This window comes from Halictus rubicundus, chromosome 11 (assembly GCF_050948215.1).
Source record: "Halictus rubicundus isolate RS-2024b chromosome 11, iyHalRubi1_principal, whole genome shotgun sequence".
Taxonomy (NCBI): domain Eukaryota; kingdom Metazoa; phylum Arthropoda; class Insecta; order Hymenoptera; family Halictidae; genus Halictus; species Halictus rubicundus.
This window is the reverse complement of record NC_135159.1, coordinates 9,509,596-9,526,150: the sequence shown is the minus strand read 5'-3', so window position 1 is coordinate 9,526,150 and position 16,555 is coordinate 9,509,596. Positions and strand designations below refer to the sequence as shown.

Below are 16,555 nucleotides of genomic sequence, written 5' to 3'. Positions count from 1 at the left end.
TCATTAGCAGCGGATTGTTAATAATGCCAGAGTGGATGCTATTTCTATGTTAAAAGAGGCTCAGAGAGCTTAAAAGATGATGCAGCTTCTAATACAGGCTAATACATTATACCAATTGCTCTATAAAATATTAAAAATCGACGATCACATCGAGCTAATGGCTGTGACAATGAAACAATTCTTCAACATGGTATCGAACTTTTTCCTTTAAACCTTACGGTTCTATTTTATAGTTAAATCATTTTTCGATTTAATATTGTTCGAGCTGACGATAGCATTTGATTAAATTTTGAAAAATTTTGACTTGTTCTATGAATGTGAATTTCCTTGATTTACTTACTCTTCAAATGCGATAGAGACTTTGAAGAAGATAGACTACTCTGCACAGGGTAATGGTAGAATAAAAGCCAATTAGTTACATACAATTAGCGACATTTGATTTTATTATGAGCTGTCAGCGTCTGGCTTGACATAGTTACACATCGTCGTGCGATCCCTGACGACCGCACGATTCCACTAAATACAGATTATTATCACATTACAAGTTGCGTTTTTGTTTCGTTTACAAAAATACGTTTCACGGTTACAAATGTATCCATGGGGGGAACACGAGTATAAGCGACGGTGCGGGAACCAAAACTTTCAAACACGAAGTTACTTAGGAACATTTCGCTAAAATCATTATTTGGCAACGAAGCTGTCATTTCATCAAAATTATGAATACACTCCCGCTCAAAAATCTTTGATTATATTGTCATCTCTGATATTAGAACTCCCAGGAAGATACAAGTACATCTAGATGAAAGTAATCAAATATTTTTGAGCGTTACTGTATTAAGTTTTGTTTTTTGTTAGGAAACTTGTCCGATATATTCCACGATTACGCGGAAGACATTGGTCCACACAATGTTGCAAACCATTCGCCTAATTCAGTCAAACCGATTCCTTGCGTAATACGTAATACCTAGCCGCGATTTTTATTTTTATAATAATTCATTCATATTTTACGCATATTTTTCAATACATTTATCTCGCATCGCGTAACTTCTCAACGTGACCACACATGGTCACCATAACAATACAATTTCCTTACGATCTAGCAGATATGTTGAGCTCAAAGTATATTTACAACTTTCAGGACCCTAGCTATATTAATCGTCAGGTGTAAAAACGTTTCATATCCATAAATAGAAATTTGTACAAAAGATTTGATTGATTTCACAGTTTAGGGGTCTGAAGAAGTTTCTTCTCCACAGATCTCATCTTGATGCACTTGGCGAGCAGTGCAACGATAGTTAGAACCGCCCCAAGGAAGGACACGATGCCAAGAACTACCAGGACCATGAACCAGTTCTTAAAGCTGCCTATTCTGTCCCCAAAGTCGCAGTTGCAATTCTCACTGTCACTAAGGTTAAGAGCTGAGAAGTTCACTGGCCTGAGGGAGATAAGTTTAACATCGTCCTGGACTTGTCTTCTGGTTGTGGAGTTCTGGGGCTTCTTGGTGAACCTATAAGATATGGTGTAGATGAACTCTTGACCATCGTATGAACCCCTTGCACTATAGTATTGAATTAATAGTTCTTTCCCAGTGGACGTTAGGGGGACCTGGATGTTGTTGATGTCTTGGTGTGACACATCACAGTAGGACCACATGAGGACACTGTTGTTTGCCTGAAAAAAGCAATATTGTTGTTGTTAATTTAGGGGGTCACCCTGTGTATGTCTATCGTAACTACATTAATCTTAATTATCTTTTTATCTACCTCTATGCCATTATAGACAGCAATCTCATTCCCAGTGCAGTATTTCATTGAAAGATTCTGCTTTTGAGTAATGTAGTCCTGGTCTGGTTCATTCCTGATGATCTTCATGTGGATAGAGATCTTTTCAGATGCTCTTCCAATGAATTTATAGCTGCACAGGGTATTTGGAGGGTACCAGCTTTGGAGGGACTTAATGTTCTCCCTAGTGCGCTCAGTGCTTCTGTATACAAATTCGCAGTTCCTGTCATGTTTGACACCAGTTGGTTCCTCGGTTTCTTGAAGAGACAATTGGAACCCGTCGTGCATGATAGTACCGTCTTGTTCAGCGAAGAATTCAATGATGACGTTTTTTCCACGTGAGAGGATCCGTGGTATGTGACCGTCACCGCAGAATTTAGAGATTTCGAAGATTTTACCATCTACATTTTCCTGAAGAGAGAGGTAGTCACCCACGCAGCTACTGCTACCTAATTTCTCTTGCATACGACCCCTCCTGATATAGCGGTACTCGGGGATCTGGAGAAAATAAAAATGTGGTCAAGTTCCAAGTTGTGGATTTTTTAAATTTAAAAACTAGATGCTTCCACTTTTTTCTCTATCTAAATCCCTTAGATAATCGCTAATTCCTAATTGCTTTCTTAATTTCTAGTTCCTAGTTTCTAGTTCCTAATTCCTTCCCTAGTTTCTAGTACATTTTTGATACTCCTTCCCTAGTTCTTAATCTTCCCCGAACTCTTATTCCATAGTTCCTTTCCTAGGTCCCAGGCTTGCCAAACATCTAGTCTCTAGTTCCTTTCCTAGTCCTCAGGCTTGCCAATGATCTAATTCCTAGCTCCTTTTCTAGTTCTCAGGCTTGCCAATTATCTAGTGCGTAGTCTTTTTCCCTTCCAAGTTTCTTCCATGTCGCACTAGTCTTCAGCCTCTCAGTCGGCAAAACAGTTGCCTGCATCCCCGTGTTCAATAGGATGCCAATCTTTACTCTCCTGCCTAATCTATGCCTCAATTCCCACATCGGTAAAACAGTTACACGAAAATCCCACACGATAACTGCCTTACTTACCAACCCAACCAAATTTTCACCATTTCTACATTGTAGAATCTACAAGAACCTAAAAGAGTTGATTAACCTTCTTCAACTTCAACTTGATTTCTCTAAGACTGTAAAGCCAAACGAATCGGTTCACGAATATGGGAGGGTAGACATATGACCTAATACACCATCCCAAAGCCCTCTCACCTGCAAGAGGGTGACTTTTTCTTGGCTGACCCTCTTTCTACCCATCTCGTGCGTTCCGTCAGGGAGGATCTTCACGTCAGACACGTCCTGTAGATCTCGATAAGGATTCCTCTTGGGGTTTATCGACCCCATGGACTTCTTATGGACGCGTTGCGGGTGACGGAGTCGTTTTTGGACAGTTACCGACCGAGCATCCTGATCACGATAGCCGCCGGCTAGCCTGGAGCTTGCTATATTTAGGGAGACGTCCTCCGCAGACATCCGGACGTCCTTGACAGCCCCTTTTCCGTGGGAATTGAGCGAAGCCTTTGATCCAGCGGCTTCTTTCCTCGCTTTCTTCTGCCTACGTCGATTATTTCTGCCTCTCCTGGACTTGCGCGACGTCTGCCCAATGATAAATTCAAGCTCCTCTTCCTGGTCCGGGCTCCTGGCTCTTCTGACCGGTTCAATTTGCGATAGATAGCCTCCGGAAGACCTGGAGACCCTCGTCTTCTCCACTTCCGCCACTATTTCCACATGCTGCTCGCAATTCTCAGTCTGACAGCTGTCTTGGGACGTGCGGTTCATCAGGTCGAACAGGTCCTCGGGCTGCCCCCCGATTTTAAAGCGACCCATGCCCGACTCCAGGGCGATCCTGCATCTGATACCGCGAGGGTACACGCCTGGATACCCTGGGGACGACAGTCGGCAGGTCCTCCTGTCTTTTCGGACGGCGCACTCTAGAGGACAGGCTGATGATGAAGACGGGGAAAAACCTCGATGGCGTTCAATGGCCAGTTGGGCTGGCAGGATTGAGAACTGGGCTGAGAACATAACTGGGTTCTCGGCTGCGAACTTCGCGTCAGAGTCCATCGTTATCGTCAGGTTTGGCCCCTTCCTCAGGAACAGCCTGCAAATTGGCGAAAGAAACTTGTCATCTTTTTAACGAATGGTTCTTTTGAAGTATGCTTTGAGATATGAGATCCTGATGTGAAAACACACAATTTCTGCCTTTGAAGTTTTTTGATGGGACCTAGAGTGTCTGGGATATCTGAGAGAACGTATTCTGCATCCCCTAAATTTAAAGGCTGTTACCTTTTCAGAGCAAAGCAATACAGAAATTAAAGTAATTTTATTGAATATTTTTTCGATTACATCATCATATCGAATTTCAGCAACCGTCATTTTAAATTATCATTTATTTGATTAGAGTTTAATGTGTTCCCATTGAAGCTAGATTAAAGGGATGTAATGGAGCCCTGTAAAGAATATTTAGTTATACATCAGCAAATACCGTGATAGGGCACTGCGAGCAAATTGAAATTAAAGCAAACCAAAATGATGGGTTTATCGGGGGTAGGCAGCATCTATACACATTAAATACACGTTTATAAGCGGCTTGGAAGTGCCGTGTTTCGAACGCCCGGCACCTGTTTAATCCATTATCTACCAAAGATAAGCACGCCCGGTTTATAATAACCTACTGTAAATATTATAATTATGTCGGTTAATTATTTTTCCTGAATGGTGCGCCCATGAAAATATCGTGTTTCATAAACGCCTCAAATTTTATGGTAATTTCATAGCTCAAATATTCGAAATGACCGAGATAATTAATTCCTACACAGATAAAAAATTTAAACAAACGCAAAGTTAAATTACATAATTTTCGTTCAGTGCCTCAAAAGTTATAAAGCTGTGACATACCTGGTCACATTTCCGGTCACATGACCACAGTAACGTCCAGACTCGTCCTCAAGTTCATCGGTGTCCTCGGAGAATTGAACGTAAGCACCCTCGCATTTAGTGTCTTTCAGAAAGCCAACTTGCAGCCTCCGAACCTTCAACTCTATCACCTGTACCAATTTCGGTTATTGTTGTTTGTATTTTTAGCAATGTAGGATAAATCTGAATTTTTCAATTAACCTGTGGGTCTCTAGGGGATGCCCTGATTCTGACGACACATCTTCCCATACGTCCCGTCCATCGTATCCATCCGACAGAGCTCCTGACAGTCCGATTGCATCCTGGGAAAAATAAAAAGCGAAGACAAAGATTAAAAATAAAAATTTAGAAACCTGTGATACTTTTCTTCCGTGGTCAAGAGATATTTCATTTGTTTTAATTTTTATTCAAAACGTAGTAGTTTCTTCTTCCAAGGTCATTTGAAGGTCAAATTTGAATAAATGTTTTCGCACATAATTTTGTATATATAAGAATAGAAATGAATGACAAAAATTAAGAAATATTTAAATTCTTCCTATCTTTCGTTCAAGATGTGATGCTTTTGTCTTTCGAGGTCATTCGGAGGTCAAACTCCAAAGGACACTTTCGCGGCCGGGTTAAAAATGGTCGAGAGTAAAGGCTTGGACTGGGAAACAAGCGTTCGAAGTTCAGGAATGCGCGCGCTAAGAAGAATTAACTCGTTTACGTCGAATAATTCTTTTTAGCGGCTCCCCTTCGCTTGAACCAGAGAAATTGATGAGGTTTCGCGAGCGAAACTTTGTAAGGGAAACCGTGAGTGCACAGTGATTTATCGACGGCCGATAAAATAAATGATTTCGGCCGTCTCTAATGATCCTTAAAGAACGCTCGACAAAAACACACTAGCTTCATAATGGAACACGCGCGAACTTCTTCTAATAGTGTATAAGCACGCCAATGTACTCCATTAACGTATTGCATTAATACTCAATAATTAAAGTTACATTATGATTATATTTTACATTGTGAATATATTTTAAAAGAATTTCGAAGAACATTTTTGGAAGTGTTTGCTCAGGGTCAGAGTTCAGAGTGTATAATATTTAGTTACTTTCGGTAACTTCTAATACTCGGGGGCTTGCAGTTGTGAACACAGCTTAACGCCGGCGCCACGGCGACAAACGAAACGTTAAGTCTGCTGTTTGCCGGATTGTCCCGGCAATATTCGTGGCGCGGACGCGATAGGGCCGGCATTATTTGCGCGACACAATGGAGACGTCGCGCGAGTAACGATATAAGCATGAATTACGTCCATCGGAGCTGTTGCCGTCCGATACAGTGGCTTTTCGTTGCTATAAAGCCGAATTCACATCCGCAGAACGCTTCTCCGCGTTTATGGTACCCATTTACGCGAGTACACTGGGTGTTCAATTTAAATTCGCGCCATTCCTTCCATTATACGATAAAACCTTGCGCATGCGTCGGGACCTCCGTGAATACAGCTGCTTTAAAATTCGTCGCGCATGCGCAGATTAATTTCTCCATCGTGAATACAGCTAGTTTAAAATTCGGAGTGTCAACTGCGTGGAGTTATTTTGTACACCGTGAACGTAGCTTTGTTTAGTAGAATTATTGTAGAGATCTTTGTTACCGACGATTAATTTTCTTTTCTATTTATAACCATATTTATTAGCAAACTGCGTCTTTTTATACATTTATGACGAGAATTGGTGGATAAAATATCAAATGGTAACAACGGAAGAAATACTAGTATATTATTTTCAATTTATTAAACAATTAAATGTCGAAATAATTTTTCGTTTTGCGTCGTGTTTGGTGTCATTTTAATCAGAATAACATCAGAAACATGCCGACAAAAGTTTCATCAATAAATAATTAAAAGTACAAAATTATTGTCACTGGATTAGTGCGAAATTTCATTTAGTCCGTCACAGGTATATAAAATCTGCAGTCCAATTATTATTAGTGACCATAATGATTAACGTGAACGTCGAGATAGTTGATCATTGATAAATGTTGGTAAGTATTTTATTACCACTGTATGCATTTGAATAGATGTTCCATGTAGCTAACATATTTTAGCAATATCAAAGGAAACGATGGTAGTATCAGTTCCGTGGGAATTGTCAGCGGCAAAGGTATCTTGAAGGCAGATGGGCGATTAGATGAGTGACCCGAGCCGAAATCGTTACCGAAACGCCGGACGACGGTATTCACGGTGAAAACAGGACCTTATTTATTCAACGGCCCTCGACAAGCAACAAGGACTAATGAAATTACTCGGCGGCCGTCGACCGCCAGGAGTTTACCGGCTAATTAATTGGCATTGATGCTGCCAATCCCATTGAAATCAAGCGGCGCTCATGCGATTCCTCTCTACGACGCTATCCCTTACCTTATCATTTCCCTCTTGGGCGTCCCTCGATATGACTTCCTCTGTCCTTAGACTCTGTGTTTGCTCTTACGCGATTCGTATTTCCCGCCAATTTACACTTTTCCGTTTAACACGTTGAACCCCGACTTGCCGTCCGCCAAAATTAGGTAAAATCTTTCTTATTAGGTAAAAAGAATAGTTATAATTCTCGACATTTAACTACCGTCTCGATTCGCTAGCATTTCGAAGAACGAAAATTAATTTTCGAATTTGGCCAAACAATTCTATGGTAACCAACAAAATCTTTTTACTTCCTCTGCCATACGACGCCATGTTGGTTCTTTCTGGATTCTTGTTTCTCGTTGATTTATATTTTTAAAAATGAAATACTCTTTTCATCAACTGATTTTTTTTCTTTCGCTTCGTGTTTTTTTTCCGTGAACACTTTTGTTTCTGGTCGAATTGATTTTTTCCATTGACGTCGACTTTCAAAAGATGTTTGTGCAGCCGAGCGACGAGAGTTGAGTTTCATTACATTAAAATTGCTGCGAATGCGTTCAAAGCCGAATTTTGAGAGCCATTGAGTCGACCGTGCTGCCGATATCGATGAAAAGTGCAATGAATTAAATTCAGCGGTAAATTAAATGCACCGAATGTAAATTAAATGTGGAAATTCGCTAGGATTCTGTGCAGTTTGCCACAAAAACCTCAATACTTACAATAATTCAGCAGAAAATCGTTTTGCGTTATGTTCTTTAGATTACGAGATATTCAATTCTGAAAGTGAAAAGAAATTTTTGATTTCGATAATTTTTTGGTTTTTTCTTAACAGTGAGAGCAATATCCAAATGTTTAGTGGACTGAACAATTTGATAAATTCCTCTGACTCGAATTACATTACGCGATGTTATAAATGGATAAAAATGTTTAAACAATATTTGAACCTATATGTCATTGATATAATTAATGGGAGCATATGCAATTGACGAAAACTTCAATATTCGCGTAAAAAGTTTCAATATTGACATGAAAAATGCCAATATTTATTTAACCAATACCGTGCATGTTTATTTTACCAATACCAACTCCAGAAATTATTTCCTTTTGTTTCTGAGAAATTTAATTTGAAAGGCAAGAGTTCTATTCCAGAAACGAAAATTTGAGAACGTTTTACGCCTCAAACAGAAAATACAACCAGATGTGTCTTATACAAAACGACTCTATGCGCTCTGACAACTGCCTAGGGGAGCTGACAATAAACACATTACGTTAATGTCGATCTGCACAGACGAGAGCCAGCGGAAACGAAGAATCCCATGCAAATAACATTAAAAGGGAAACGTTATTAAGGGGATCACCGGCTTCTTGCATATCTTTAATGAGGGCCGCCTAGTCGCATATGGCGTCTTTTCATGAATTGAATGCGATGAAAGAGGCGTGCACCACCTCCGCGCGACTATACTAAAATGAATGCGATCGCACCGAATGATAAACTGTCGGGGATTATCATAAAAATCGTCGGACATCAACGTCTCCCATCGCGTTAACGCGATATTCAATTAAGAACCCGTAATCAAAATTCAAAATCCATTTGCAAAAATAGATCATGGCGTTGTCGCATAAGAGAGAATCATACTACGTTCATGGTGGTATTATTCGTCAAAAAAGTTGTTTGAACTTCCCAAAGACGTTCGAATCCAGAATTCAGGAAAAATACTAATACAGTAATGAATACTAATACTAATACTAATGATTGTTAATTATTAATTTGTTTACGAAACTTTACCAGTATATTCGTGACATTTTTCTGATTAAAATGAGACCAAACACGGTAGAATTCGCTTCACATTTACCTGTACGATCAATGATTTAGTGAAACCTCGATTATCCGAACCGACGAAACCTGCACTCACTTCCGTTGCGTTGAAAGTGATATGAATTGGGAAGGAAAAATCGTGTATTAATTAGTACGATGTCGTTGCATAGAAAAGGCTTGAATCTTTGGGTTTATGGTGGTTGGGGAGCAACAATTAAAAGTTGAAACCCGTTTGAGCTTGAAATTTTTGAAAAAAATTCAAGAAGGAGAAGAATTGAGTGTACAATTAAGCGTTTCATCGTGATTTCAGGTTCGGAGAGAGAGAAAAGGTTGAAGGTGGTGCCGAGAGACAGTTTGAAGGAAATTCCAACATGGCCGACGTCTCCAGGAACAAAGGGAGGGATTAAAAAGCCGTGGGAAACGTTTCTGTTGCGTTGCGTCCCGACAATCGCGGTCATTTGCGGGATAATTTCGCCGCGCGGAGAAAAATATACCGGAGCGGATGCAAATTCGTTCCTAACGAGATATTTCCATAGGTGGAGGAGGGTTGGGGGTGGGGGGTGGGGGTGAAGGGAAGATTGCGCCCTTGTCCCCCGCGAACGGAGCCGTCGAAGTCGTCGGAGGTGCACGGGAATACCGCCGTTAAAACGACGTTAATCCCTTTTATAATAATATCCGGCGAGATTGAAGGACAACCTGATTAGCCGGGACCGTGAGGACCTCCGCGGAACACCAGGACGTCGTCCCCGAGGACCGAGATTCACCGATTATGGGGGGAATCCGCCATTATAGATTCATTTTCCCCGTAAGTGCTGTGATCAGCGCGCGAGTGCATTATTGCCGAGCACCGAAATTCGGCTGGCAAATTCGCGACGCTAACGGTATCCCAGAATTCCCATGATTCCCAAAGGGACTGTGCTCGATGACGCAAGAAATTATTGTTATCCCTTTTTTTCTCAAAGTATCATTCACTTTATTTTTACGGCGCAATTGGCTGAACAATTCTCCCGAGACAATTCATTTGGAAACACTTTCCCGAGCCGAATTAAACCCATCGGAGGGTGACAAAAATTTTTGAGAATTTTTGGACATACCCCTTCAGGGTTGAAGGGTCCGATCTTCACGAGCGAGGTTCAATGCGAAAAATCAGTAATTATTTGTATCTAATTCCACTGATTAGCTCGAATAATCGAGGTTCTATTACACAGTGGATTAAACAAGCAGACATGAACTGTATCGTGTTTGGTATCATTTTAAACAGAAAAATGACACCAATATTTCAGTACCAGTTTCACACAAACACCATAAAAAAATAAAGTTTTGTCACTGGGTGCGTCTGTTTTGACTATTGGGTCAGTTACAAAAGCGCGAGTAAGAGGGAAAATTTTTGAGCGGAGTTAAACCCTTTCGGGATTAAACGGCGACGTCTGATCTTTACGATGACACCAGAAAATGTGGGATACGATTTTTCGCTACCGGTTGGTAGAATTTTGAATGGAAGCAAGGCGAAAGATTTTTCCGATTTTCATCCCGTAACTTTGAAAATCTCTGTGGGGCTTGAAAAAATTTTTTAGCGGTTCAATCCACCGTGGATTTAAAGATTGAAGCTTCCTGTTTACGAGCACAACGTAAAACACGAGATATGATTTTTCGTTGCCGAATGGTTACGTTTTGAACGAATTTCTTCAGATTTCTATCCTGTCACTTCCAAATATCTGGGTGGAGTTTAAAAAATTTTGTTCGTGACTCGGACCAGCGTAAATTTCGAGCCTAAAGTCTCCGTTTTACGACGACACCATCAAATTTTGTAATACGATTTTTTCCTGCTGTTCTATCCCACTTTGAACGAAGTCAACTCTCCCATTTCCAAAAGGGAACAATGAGCCAACTGTTAAAAATTAAAAAATTTTAGGATATTAAAAATTTGTTCAAGTAAATTCAGATGTTTACGATATTATAAATCTTGCTATATTGGAGAGAGTCTATAGGAATCACTTTATGCATAGCTTTCACGCATAAATCAGCAAAAGTTGGCAAAAGTTGAGTAAAAGGAGCTATAACAAAGAGCAAGATACAAAATGATTAATACGTGTGAGGGGAGGGGGGCGGGTTACGGAGGCAGCCACTCTGTCTTTTATAATCTTAACCATCTCTTAATCTCACCTCGCATGATTTAAGCGTGCACCGTGAATAAGGGTCTGCCTCTTGCGATAAATGAAGGCGATGGGAACCGGGTCACGCAGGCCCGCTGAATTTCGCATGCAACTTTGAATTATGAAGATCGTAATCTCGATTCCGCCAGGCGTGCGAAGTAATTACTAATAACCACTCACTTATCGCTAATTACACGCCTCGGAGACGTCGAACCTGCATCCACGCCCCTCCATGTTGTTCATCAGCTTCAGAAATTAGGCTGACTAACTCGTTACGCGACGACCGTCGAAAATTCTATACGATTTCAATATTTTCCTCGTTTAATCAATCGTAATGTCCCGTTAATCATTTTTGTCGACGTTCGAAAATCCGAAAAAATTCAAGGACAATAGGAATGACAATACGCAGTTGTTGTAAAAATTTCATGTTCCCCGTTGTTTTCTGTATGCGTGTTTTAAGCTTCTCCATACTGTTCCGTCATGTATTCGATATTTTTATTTTTTGCGAACAGGATTTGCGACCAAAAAATTCTGAAAAAAACTCGGGGCCAATGAAAATGATCGTATAAAGCTGGCAAAAATATTTCGCGTTCCTCGCGTCCAAATTTCCGTACAAACTGTGCGTTTTTGAAACTTCTTCACATTGTTCTGTGTTACATTTTCGAGATTTTCATTTTGTGCAACTAGAATTTTCGACCAAAAAACCGGAAAAAATTCAAGCACAATAAAAACAGTAATGTGAAGCCACTGTAAAAATTTCAGTGTCGTCGATTCCAAATTTCCCGAATAATCGTGCTTTTTATTTGGCTTCGGATAATGTTCCGCCATATTTTCGAGATTTTCATCTTGTGCAACTAGAATTTTCGACCAAAAAACCGGAAAAAATTCAAGCACAATAAAAACAGTAATGTGAAGCCACTGTAAAAATTTCAGTGTCGTCGATTCCAAATTTCCCGAATAATCGTGCTTTTTATTTGGCTTCGGATAATGTTCCGCCATATTTTCGAGATTTTCATTTTGTGCAACTAGAATTTTCGACCAAAAAACCGGAAAAAATTCAAGCACAATAAAAACAGTAATGTGAAGCCACTGTAAAAATTTCAGAGTCGTCGATTCCAAATTTCCCGGATAATCGTGCTTTTTATTTGGCTTCGGATAATGTTCCGCCACATTTTCGAGATTTTCATTTTGCGCAACTAGAATTTTCGACCAAAAAATCGGAAAAAATTCTCAAACATGCACAGCAACATCCCGCACGCGTCAGATTTTTTCGAGAATATTAATATAGAAAATCCAATAACAACCGTTAAAATAAAGTCGACTAGCCTTACGAATTATCTACCCGTGTGCACACGAGGCACCGAAGCGATTTCGCAGCATCAGGTTTGTTTTAAAAAAAAATCGCGAAAGCTAAACAAACGCGATTGGCCGGGTTCCGCGCACGGAAAACGCGTTTCCATCAGTTTTGCTCGGACACCGGAGGATGTTGCGAGCAAAGCTGGGGCATAAAGCAAAGGGGAACGTTTTCCCGGCACCTCGACGCAAGATCGATAAAATCTCGACGATGTTCCCGTGCCGCCTGATAGCTCTGTACCCGCTGTCTTTCCCGAAAATTTTCGAGCGTTTTAGCGCTCGCCTAGCGTTCAACTAGCCCGGGTATAAATAACCGGGGCTTCACTCGATTCCGGGGCACAAGCCTTTGAAGCTTAGTGGGTTATGCTCCGGCCCACTTAATATAATAACGATAATGCACAGCGGATCAATTTGGTTCCCCACTTTGCCAAAGCGCCGCGTCCTTAAAGCACACGGACTCAATACCGGCTATTATCTATCGGTGATGGATCGTGCGCGCGGCCGCGCCGCCGGACAATTTCACGGTGATTTATTCAATCGTTCCGTGGCCCCTCGGCTCATTGTTTGCCCGCCATTTTCGGAACGAAATGAATAAATCTGGATAATGTCGGTGAACGCCGAATAGTTATGCAAAAGTCGGATAAAACGATAAGAAGAAATTCAATGTCGAATTGTTGGGGTCGCGTTCGAAAGGGGAAGCTTCGATCTGTAAGTCTATGGTGATTCGAGTCCAGAGAAAAATTCGTTCGACCTTGAAACCATCGACTGGGTCTCGCGTGACCCGTCCTAGCAAACCGCGAATAGCAACTATACGTGTACAGTGTATACTATACAGTCGGAGATAAAAAGATAGTCGAGATTCGCATGCATACGTTATGGGTCACCGCGGACCCAGCCATCGTAACTTGAGGGTTACATATCGAAGCTTTAAAATACCTATTTTGATTGTCGGCTTGCTTATATTGACTTCTGAAGCTTTAAAACTAATTTATCTATTTGTTTGCCAACTTTGCTTACTCGTGTTAAAGGTTCATTAAAGGAAAAAACAAGAATTTTGGATTTGATGTTTTTGGACCTGTATGACGTACGAATTGTTGGAAACGAGAAAGGAAAAGTTTGAAGAACGACTAAGCAGAGGAACTCAGGAGCATTCATAATGCGGTTCATCGAGGCAGACGCGGCCGCGCAACTACTAATAAGTAGCGCGCATTAATAATTAATTAGCAAGCTGGCGGGCAAGCTACCGACCAATTTCCATAATTCAACGACTGCCGGAATATACAATATCGCGAGTGTTTTCGAACGTGAGGACTAGCGGCGCAATAATGCCGAGCCCGATACTAATGATTACCCGCAGATTCGCACGCGAGTCAATTGCAAATTAGTCGACGGCTGTGTATAATTGCCGAGTTTTTTGCCGGCCGAATCGTTAAGTCCTCGGCTGCTTTGTATGGCAAACAGCCGACGTTCGAGTGCAAACGCCCCTTCATCCTCAGCTATCGAAATAAATAAATGTCTCTCGTACGTAAACAAACGCTGTGTTTACGCAAAAATTATGAAAAAAATTCCACACGTAGCAGCTATCAGTCTACACATTTCAGAATTTTTTCAGATTTTTCTGTTCAATATTCTTGTTGTAAAAAATCAAAACAAATAATTCGTCGAAAAAGGCAAAAATCGGAAGGAACCAATTTTTTGTTGAAATTCTAAAGCGACGAGCATGAAATTTTTACGGTATTTTGTTATTGTTGTAGTAGCTACTGTGGAATTTTTTCAGATTTTTAGGTTGAGAATCTTGGCTGTAAAAAATCAATAACCCCAAAAAATCACGAGAAAGCGTGACAAAAGGTGATGAATGGGTGGAATATTTATAGAAGTATAAAAGTGAGGGACATGAAATTTATACGACAGCAACCTATTGTTATTGTTATCGTCTGTGAATTTTTTCGACAAGGTGTATCATAATTAAAAAGAAACAATAAAATCGTGAAAACTGTACGAAGCAACGTGTGCATTGCAAAAATGTACATTTTTCAAATAGAAATTTAAAAGCGACGGATCTGAAAATTTTATTATGGGTGCCTATTATCGAGGCTATTGTTCCTGAATTTTTTCAGATTTTTTGGTCAGTGGCGACGCGGTGAAAAAAAGAATGGAATTCGATTTTGATAATCCTTTTGAATTCCGAGCATGGCCGGGGCGGGAAGGTGTTAGCCGAAATAAAGAGCGAGTAAATTAAGGATGATCCGCTTATCAGGTACGTGCCGGCGCATACGATTAATTACATCGAGTATTGCACATTCGCAAGCCGCCCCGCGTCGTTGCTTAGGAATTTTTCGCGAAGGGGTGACAGCTATGAATATTCAAAGGTGGCCGGGGACCGGCAAAGTCGAATATAATCCGGCGGTTCGACAACGTGACAATCATTTCTGATTTTCCCTTAATTTGCCCGACTCGCCCGGGCTACCGGTTATTCAAATGGGCCGCTGTAAAACGGAGAACATTTAAATTCCGCGTATCCGCGCCGATTTAAATTAAACAATTCGACCGCCGCAATTATTCAAACCGCTCGCCCAATCCCGCGCGATTTTAATTAACCCGTCGAATAAGAACCACAATAATTCAGAATCCTCCCGTGTTTTTATGTAATCGGCATTTTCCCGCTGGAAAATCAATTGTTCCGCAAGGAATTAATCGTTATTATCAACCATTTGTTGTGTGATCCCTCGCAAAAAACCCCGGTTTTTATTGTTTTTAACTGGGATGCACGGTTACGAAACTTTTGAAAAAACTTATATACCATAACAACAACAGTAAAAACTTTACATTTGTAACTGTTAAATTTTTATAAAAATCCCAATTTTTATAAAAATCCCCATTTTTATTAGTTTCAGTTGCGTCTTTTTTTTATCTTTTGAGTTTTGCATTGTTCTCTACTAGGATTATCAATAGAAAATTTTGAAGTAATTTGCAGATGATAGCAATGACAATATGTAACTATACACTGACCGTACTGAGTACTAGTCACTATTCCCTTTTAAGAAAATCTCCCTTTTTGTTGCATTCTTTTTTGTTACACGTATTGTTTCTAATGATTTTTTGATGAAACTTTTACCAACATATTCGTGACAATTTTCTGATTAAAACGACACCAAACACGACAGAAATTGAGCCATATTTGCCTGTTTAGTCCACGATACAGAAGAACCTCGATTATCCGAACTAATCTCAGTGGAACACGAGTGTTCGGTTAATAGATCAGCTGTCCAACTATAACATTGGATTGATTCCTCATTGACTCGTACAATAGACCGTGATCATGTATGCATAATAAAATTGAAAATCATCAGTTCGGATAATCGAGGTTCCAATCAACCGTGGATTAAACAAGCACACGTGCTTCTAATGGTACCGTGTTTGGACTCGTTTTAATCGGGAAAATGTAACGATTACGCCAGCGAGATTTTCATAAAGAAATAATCGAGTACAACAAAGTTTCATCACCGGATTGGTATTATCTCACCGATGTATGCAATCTCGAACGACGTAACATCTCGGAGCGGTCGAGGTTGCGGGTCGCATCCGGCGATATTGGGGATAAATTTTTCAGAAATATGCGAAGACTCAGCGCGTTACCTCGTGTCTCGACGAAGGCCCAGCAAAGATTGGCCAGCGAGAAGAGCATCAGCGAAAGCAGGTACAGCACAGCTCCCCATCTCATCTTCGTTGTTCCGGGTGGCTTCCTGGGTGCCTGCCTTCACTCTTCCCTGGGTCCTCCTTCACCGGTCGCGCTCATCTTCCAGCATCCCCCCGCAGCTTCCGTTCCAGCTGGAGGACTTTCGCCACCCTTCGCTCTGGAGAGCCGGAGAGGTCGGAGGTGGGAAAAAAAAAGAAGATGAAGAAGAAGAAGAAGCCCGGTGTCAGCGCGAGCGGCGGGTTTACGGCCGAGGAGGGTGCTTATCACCTGGGCTGATAACACCTGCAAGACAAATAGCCCGGCTGGTAAACAGAAGCACCGCTACCCTCTTCCTCTCGCTCTTGTAATTAACCTGCCGGTAATCCTAAGGTGGCCGGAGAATTTTCGCGTATATTCCCGCACGCAATTTCTCTATTTCCCCGGAGCGGCGGTTCGCCGAGGTTTTCTTTGGCACCTTT

The 16,555-nt window shown here is 40.9% G+C and overlaps 1 protein-coding gene across 1 annotated transcript; it reads right to left on the bottom strand.

The window, feature by feature from the left end:
- Positions 1-427: 427 nt before the first annotated feature.
- Positions 428-16,260, bottom strand: LOC143359097 (uncharacterized). The gene is made up of 6 exons (XM_076796772.1): positions 16,037-16,260; positions 4,906-5,006; positions 4,687-4,835; positions 3,001-3,889; positions 1,764-2,279; positions 428-1,671 (listed from the first exon to the last, which is right to left on the bottom strand). Exons 1-6 carry the CDS (start codon positions 16,119-16,121, stop codon positions 1,219-1,221), a joined length of 2,193 nt encoding a protein of 730 aa, XP_076652887.1. The 5' UTR covers positions 16,122-16,260; the 3' UTR covers positions 428-1,218.
- Between the last annotated feature and the right edge of the window lie 295 nt (positions 16,261-16,555).

Excerpts from the sequence above, each read along its gene's own strand:
- LOC143359097 (XM_076796772.1), bottom strand. The coding sequence starts at position 16,121 with ATGAGATGGGGAGCTGTGCTGTACCTGCTTTCGCTGATGCTCTTCTCG. Across the intron at positions 5,007-16,036 it reads GGCCTTCGTCGAGACACGAG|GATGCAATCGGACTGTCAGG; the intron begins GTAACGCGCTGA and ends TATTTTTCCCAG. Across the intron at positions 2,280-3,000 it reads AAAAAGTCACCCTCTTGCAG|ATCCCCGAGTACCGCTATAT; the intron begins GTGAGAGGGCTT and ends TATTTTCTCCAG.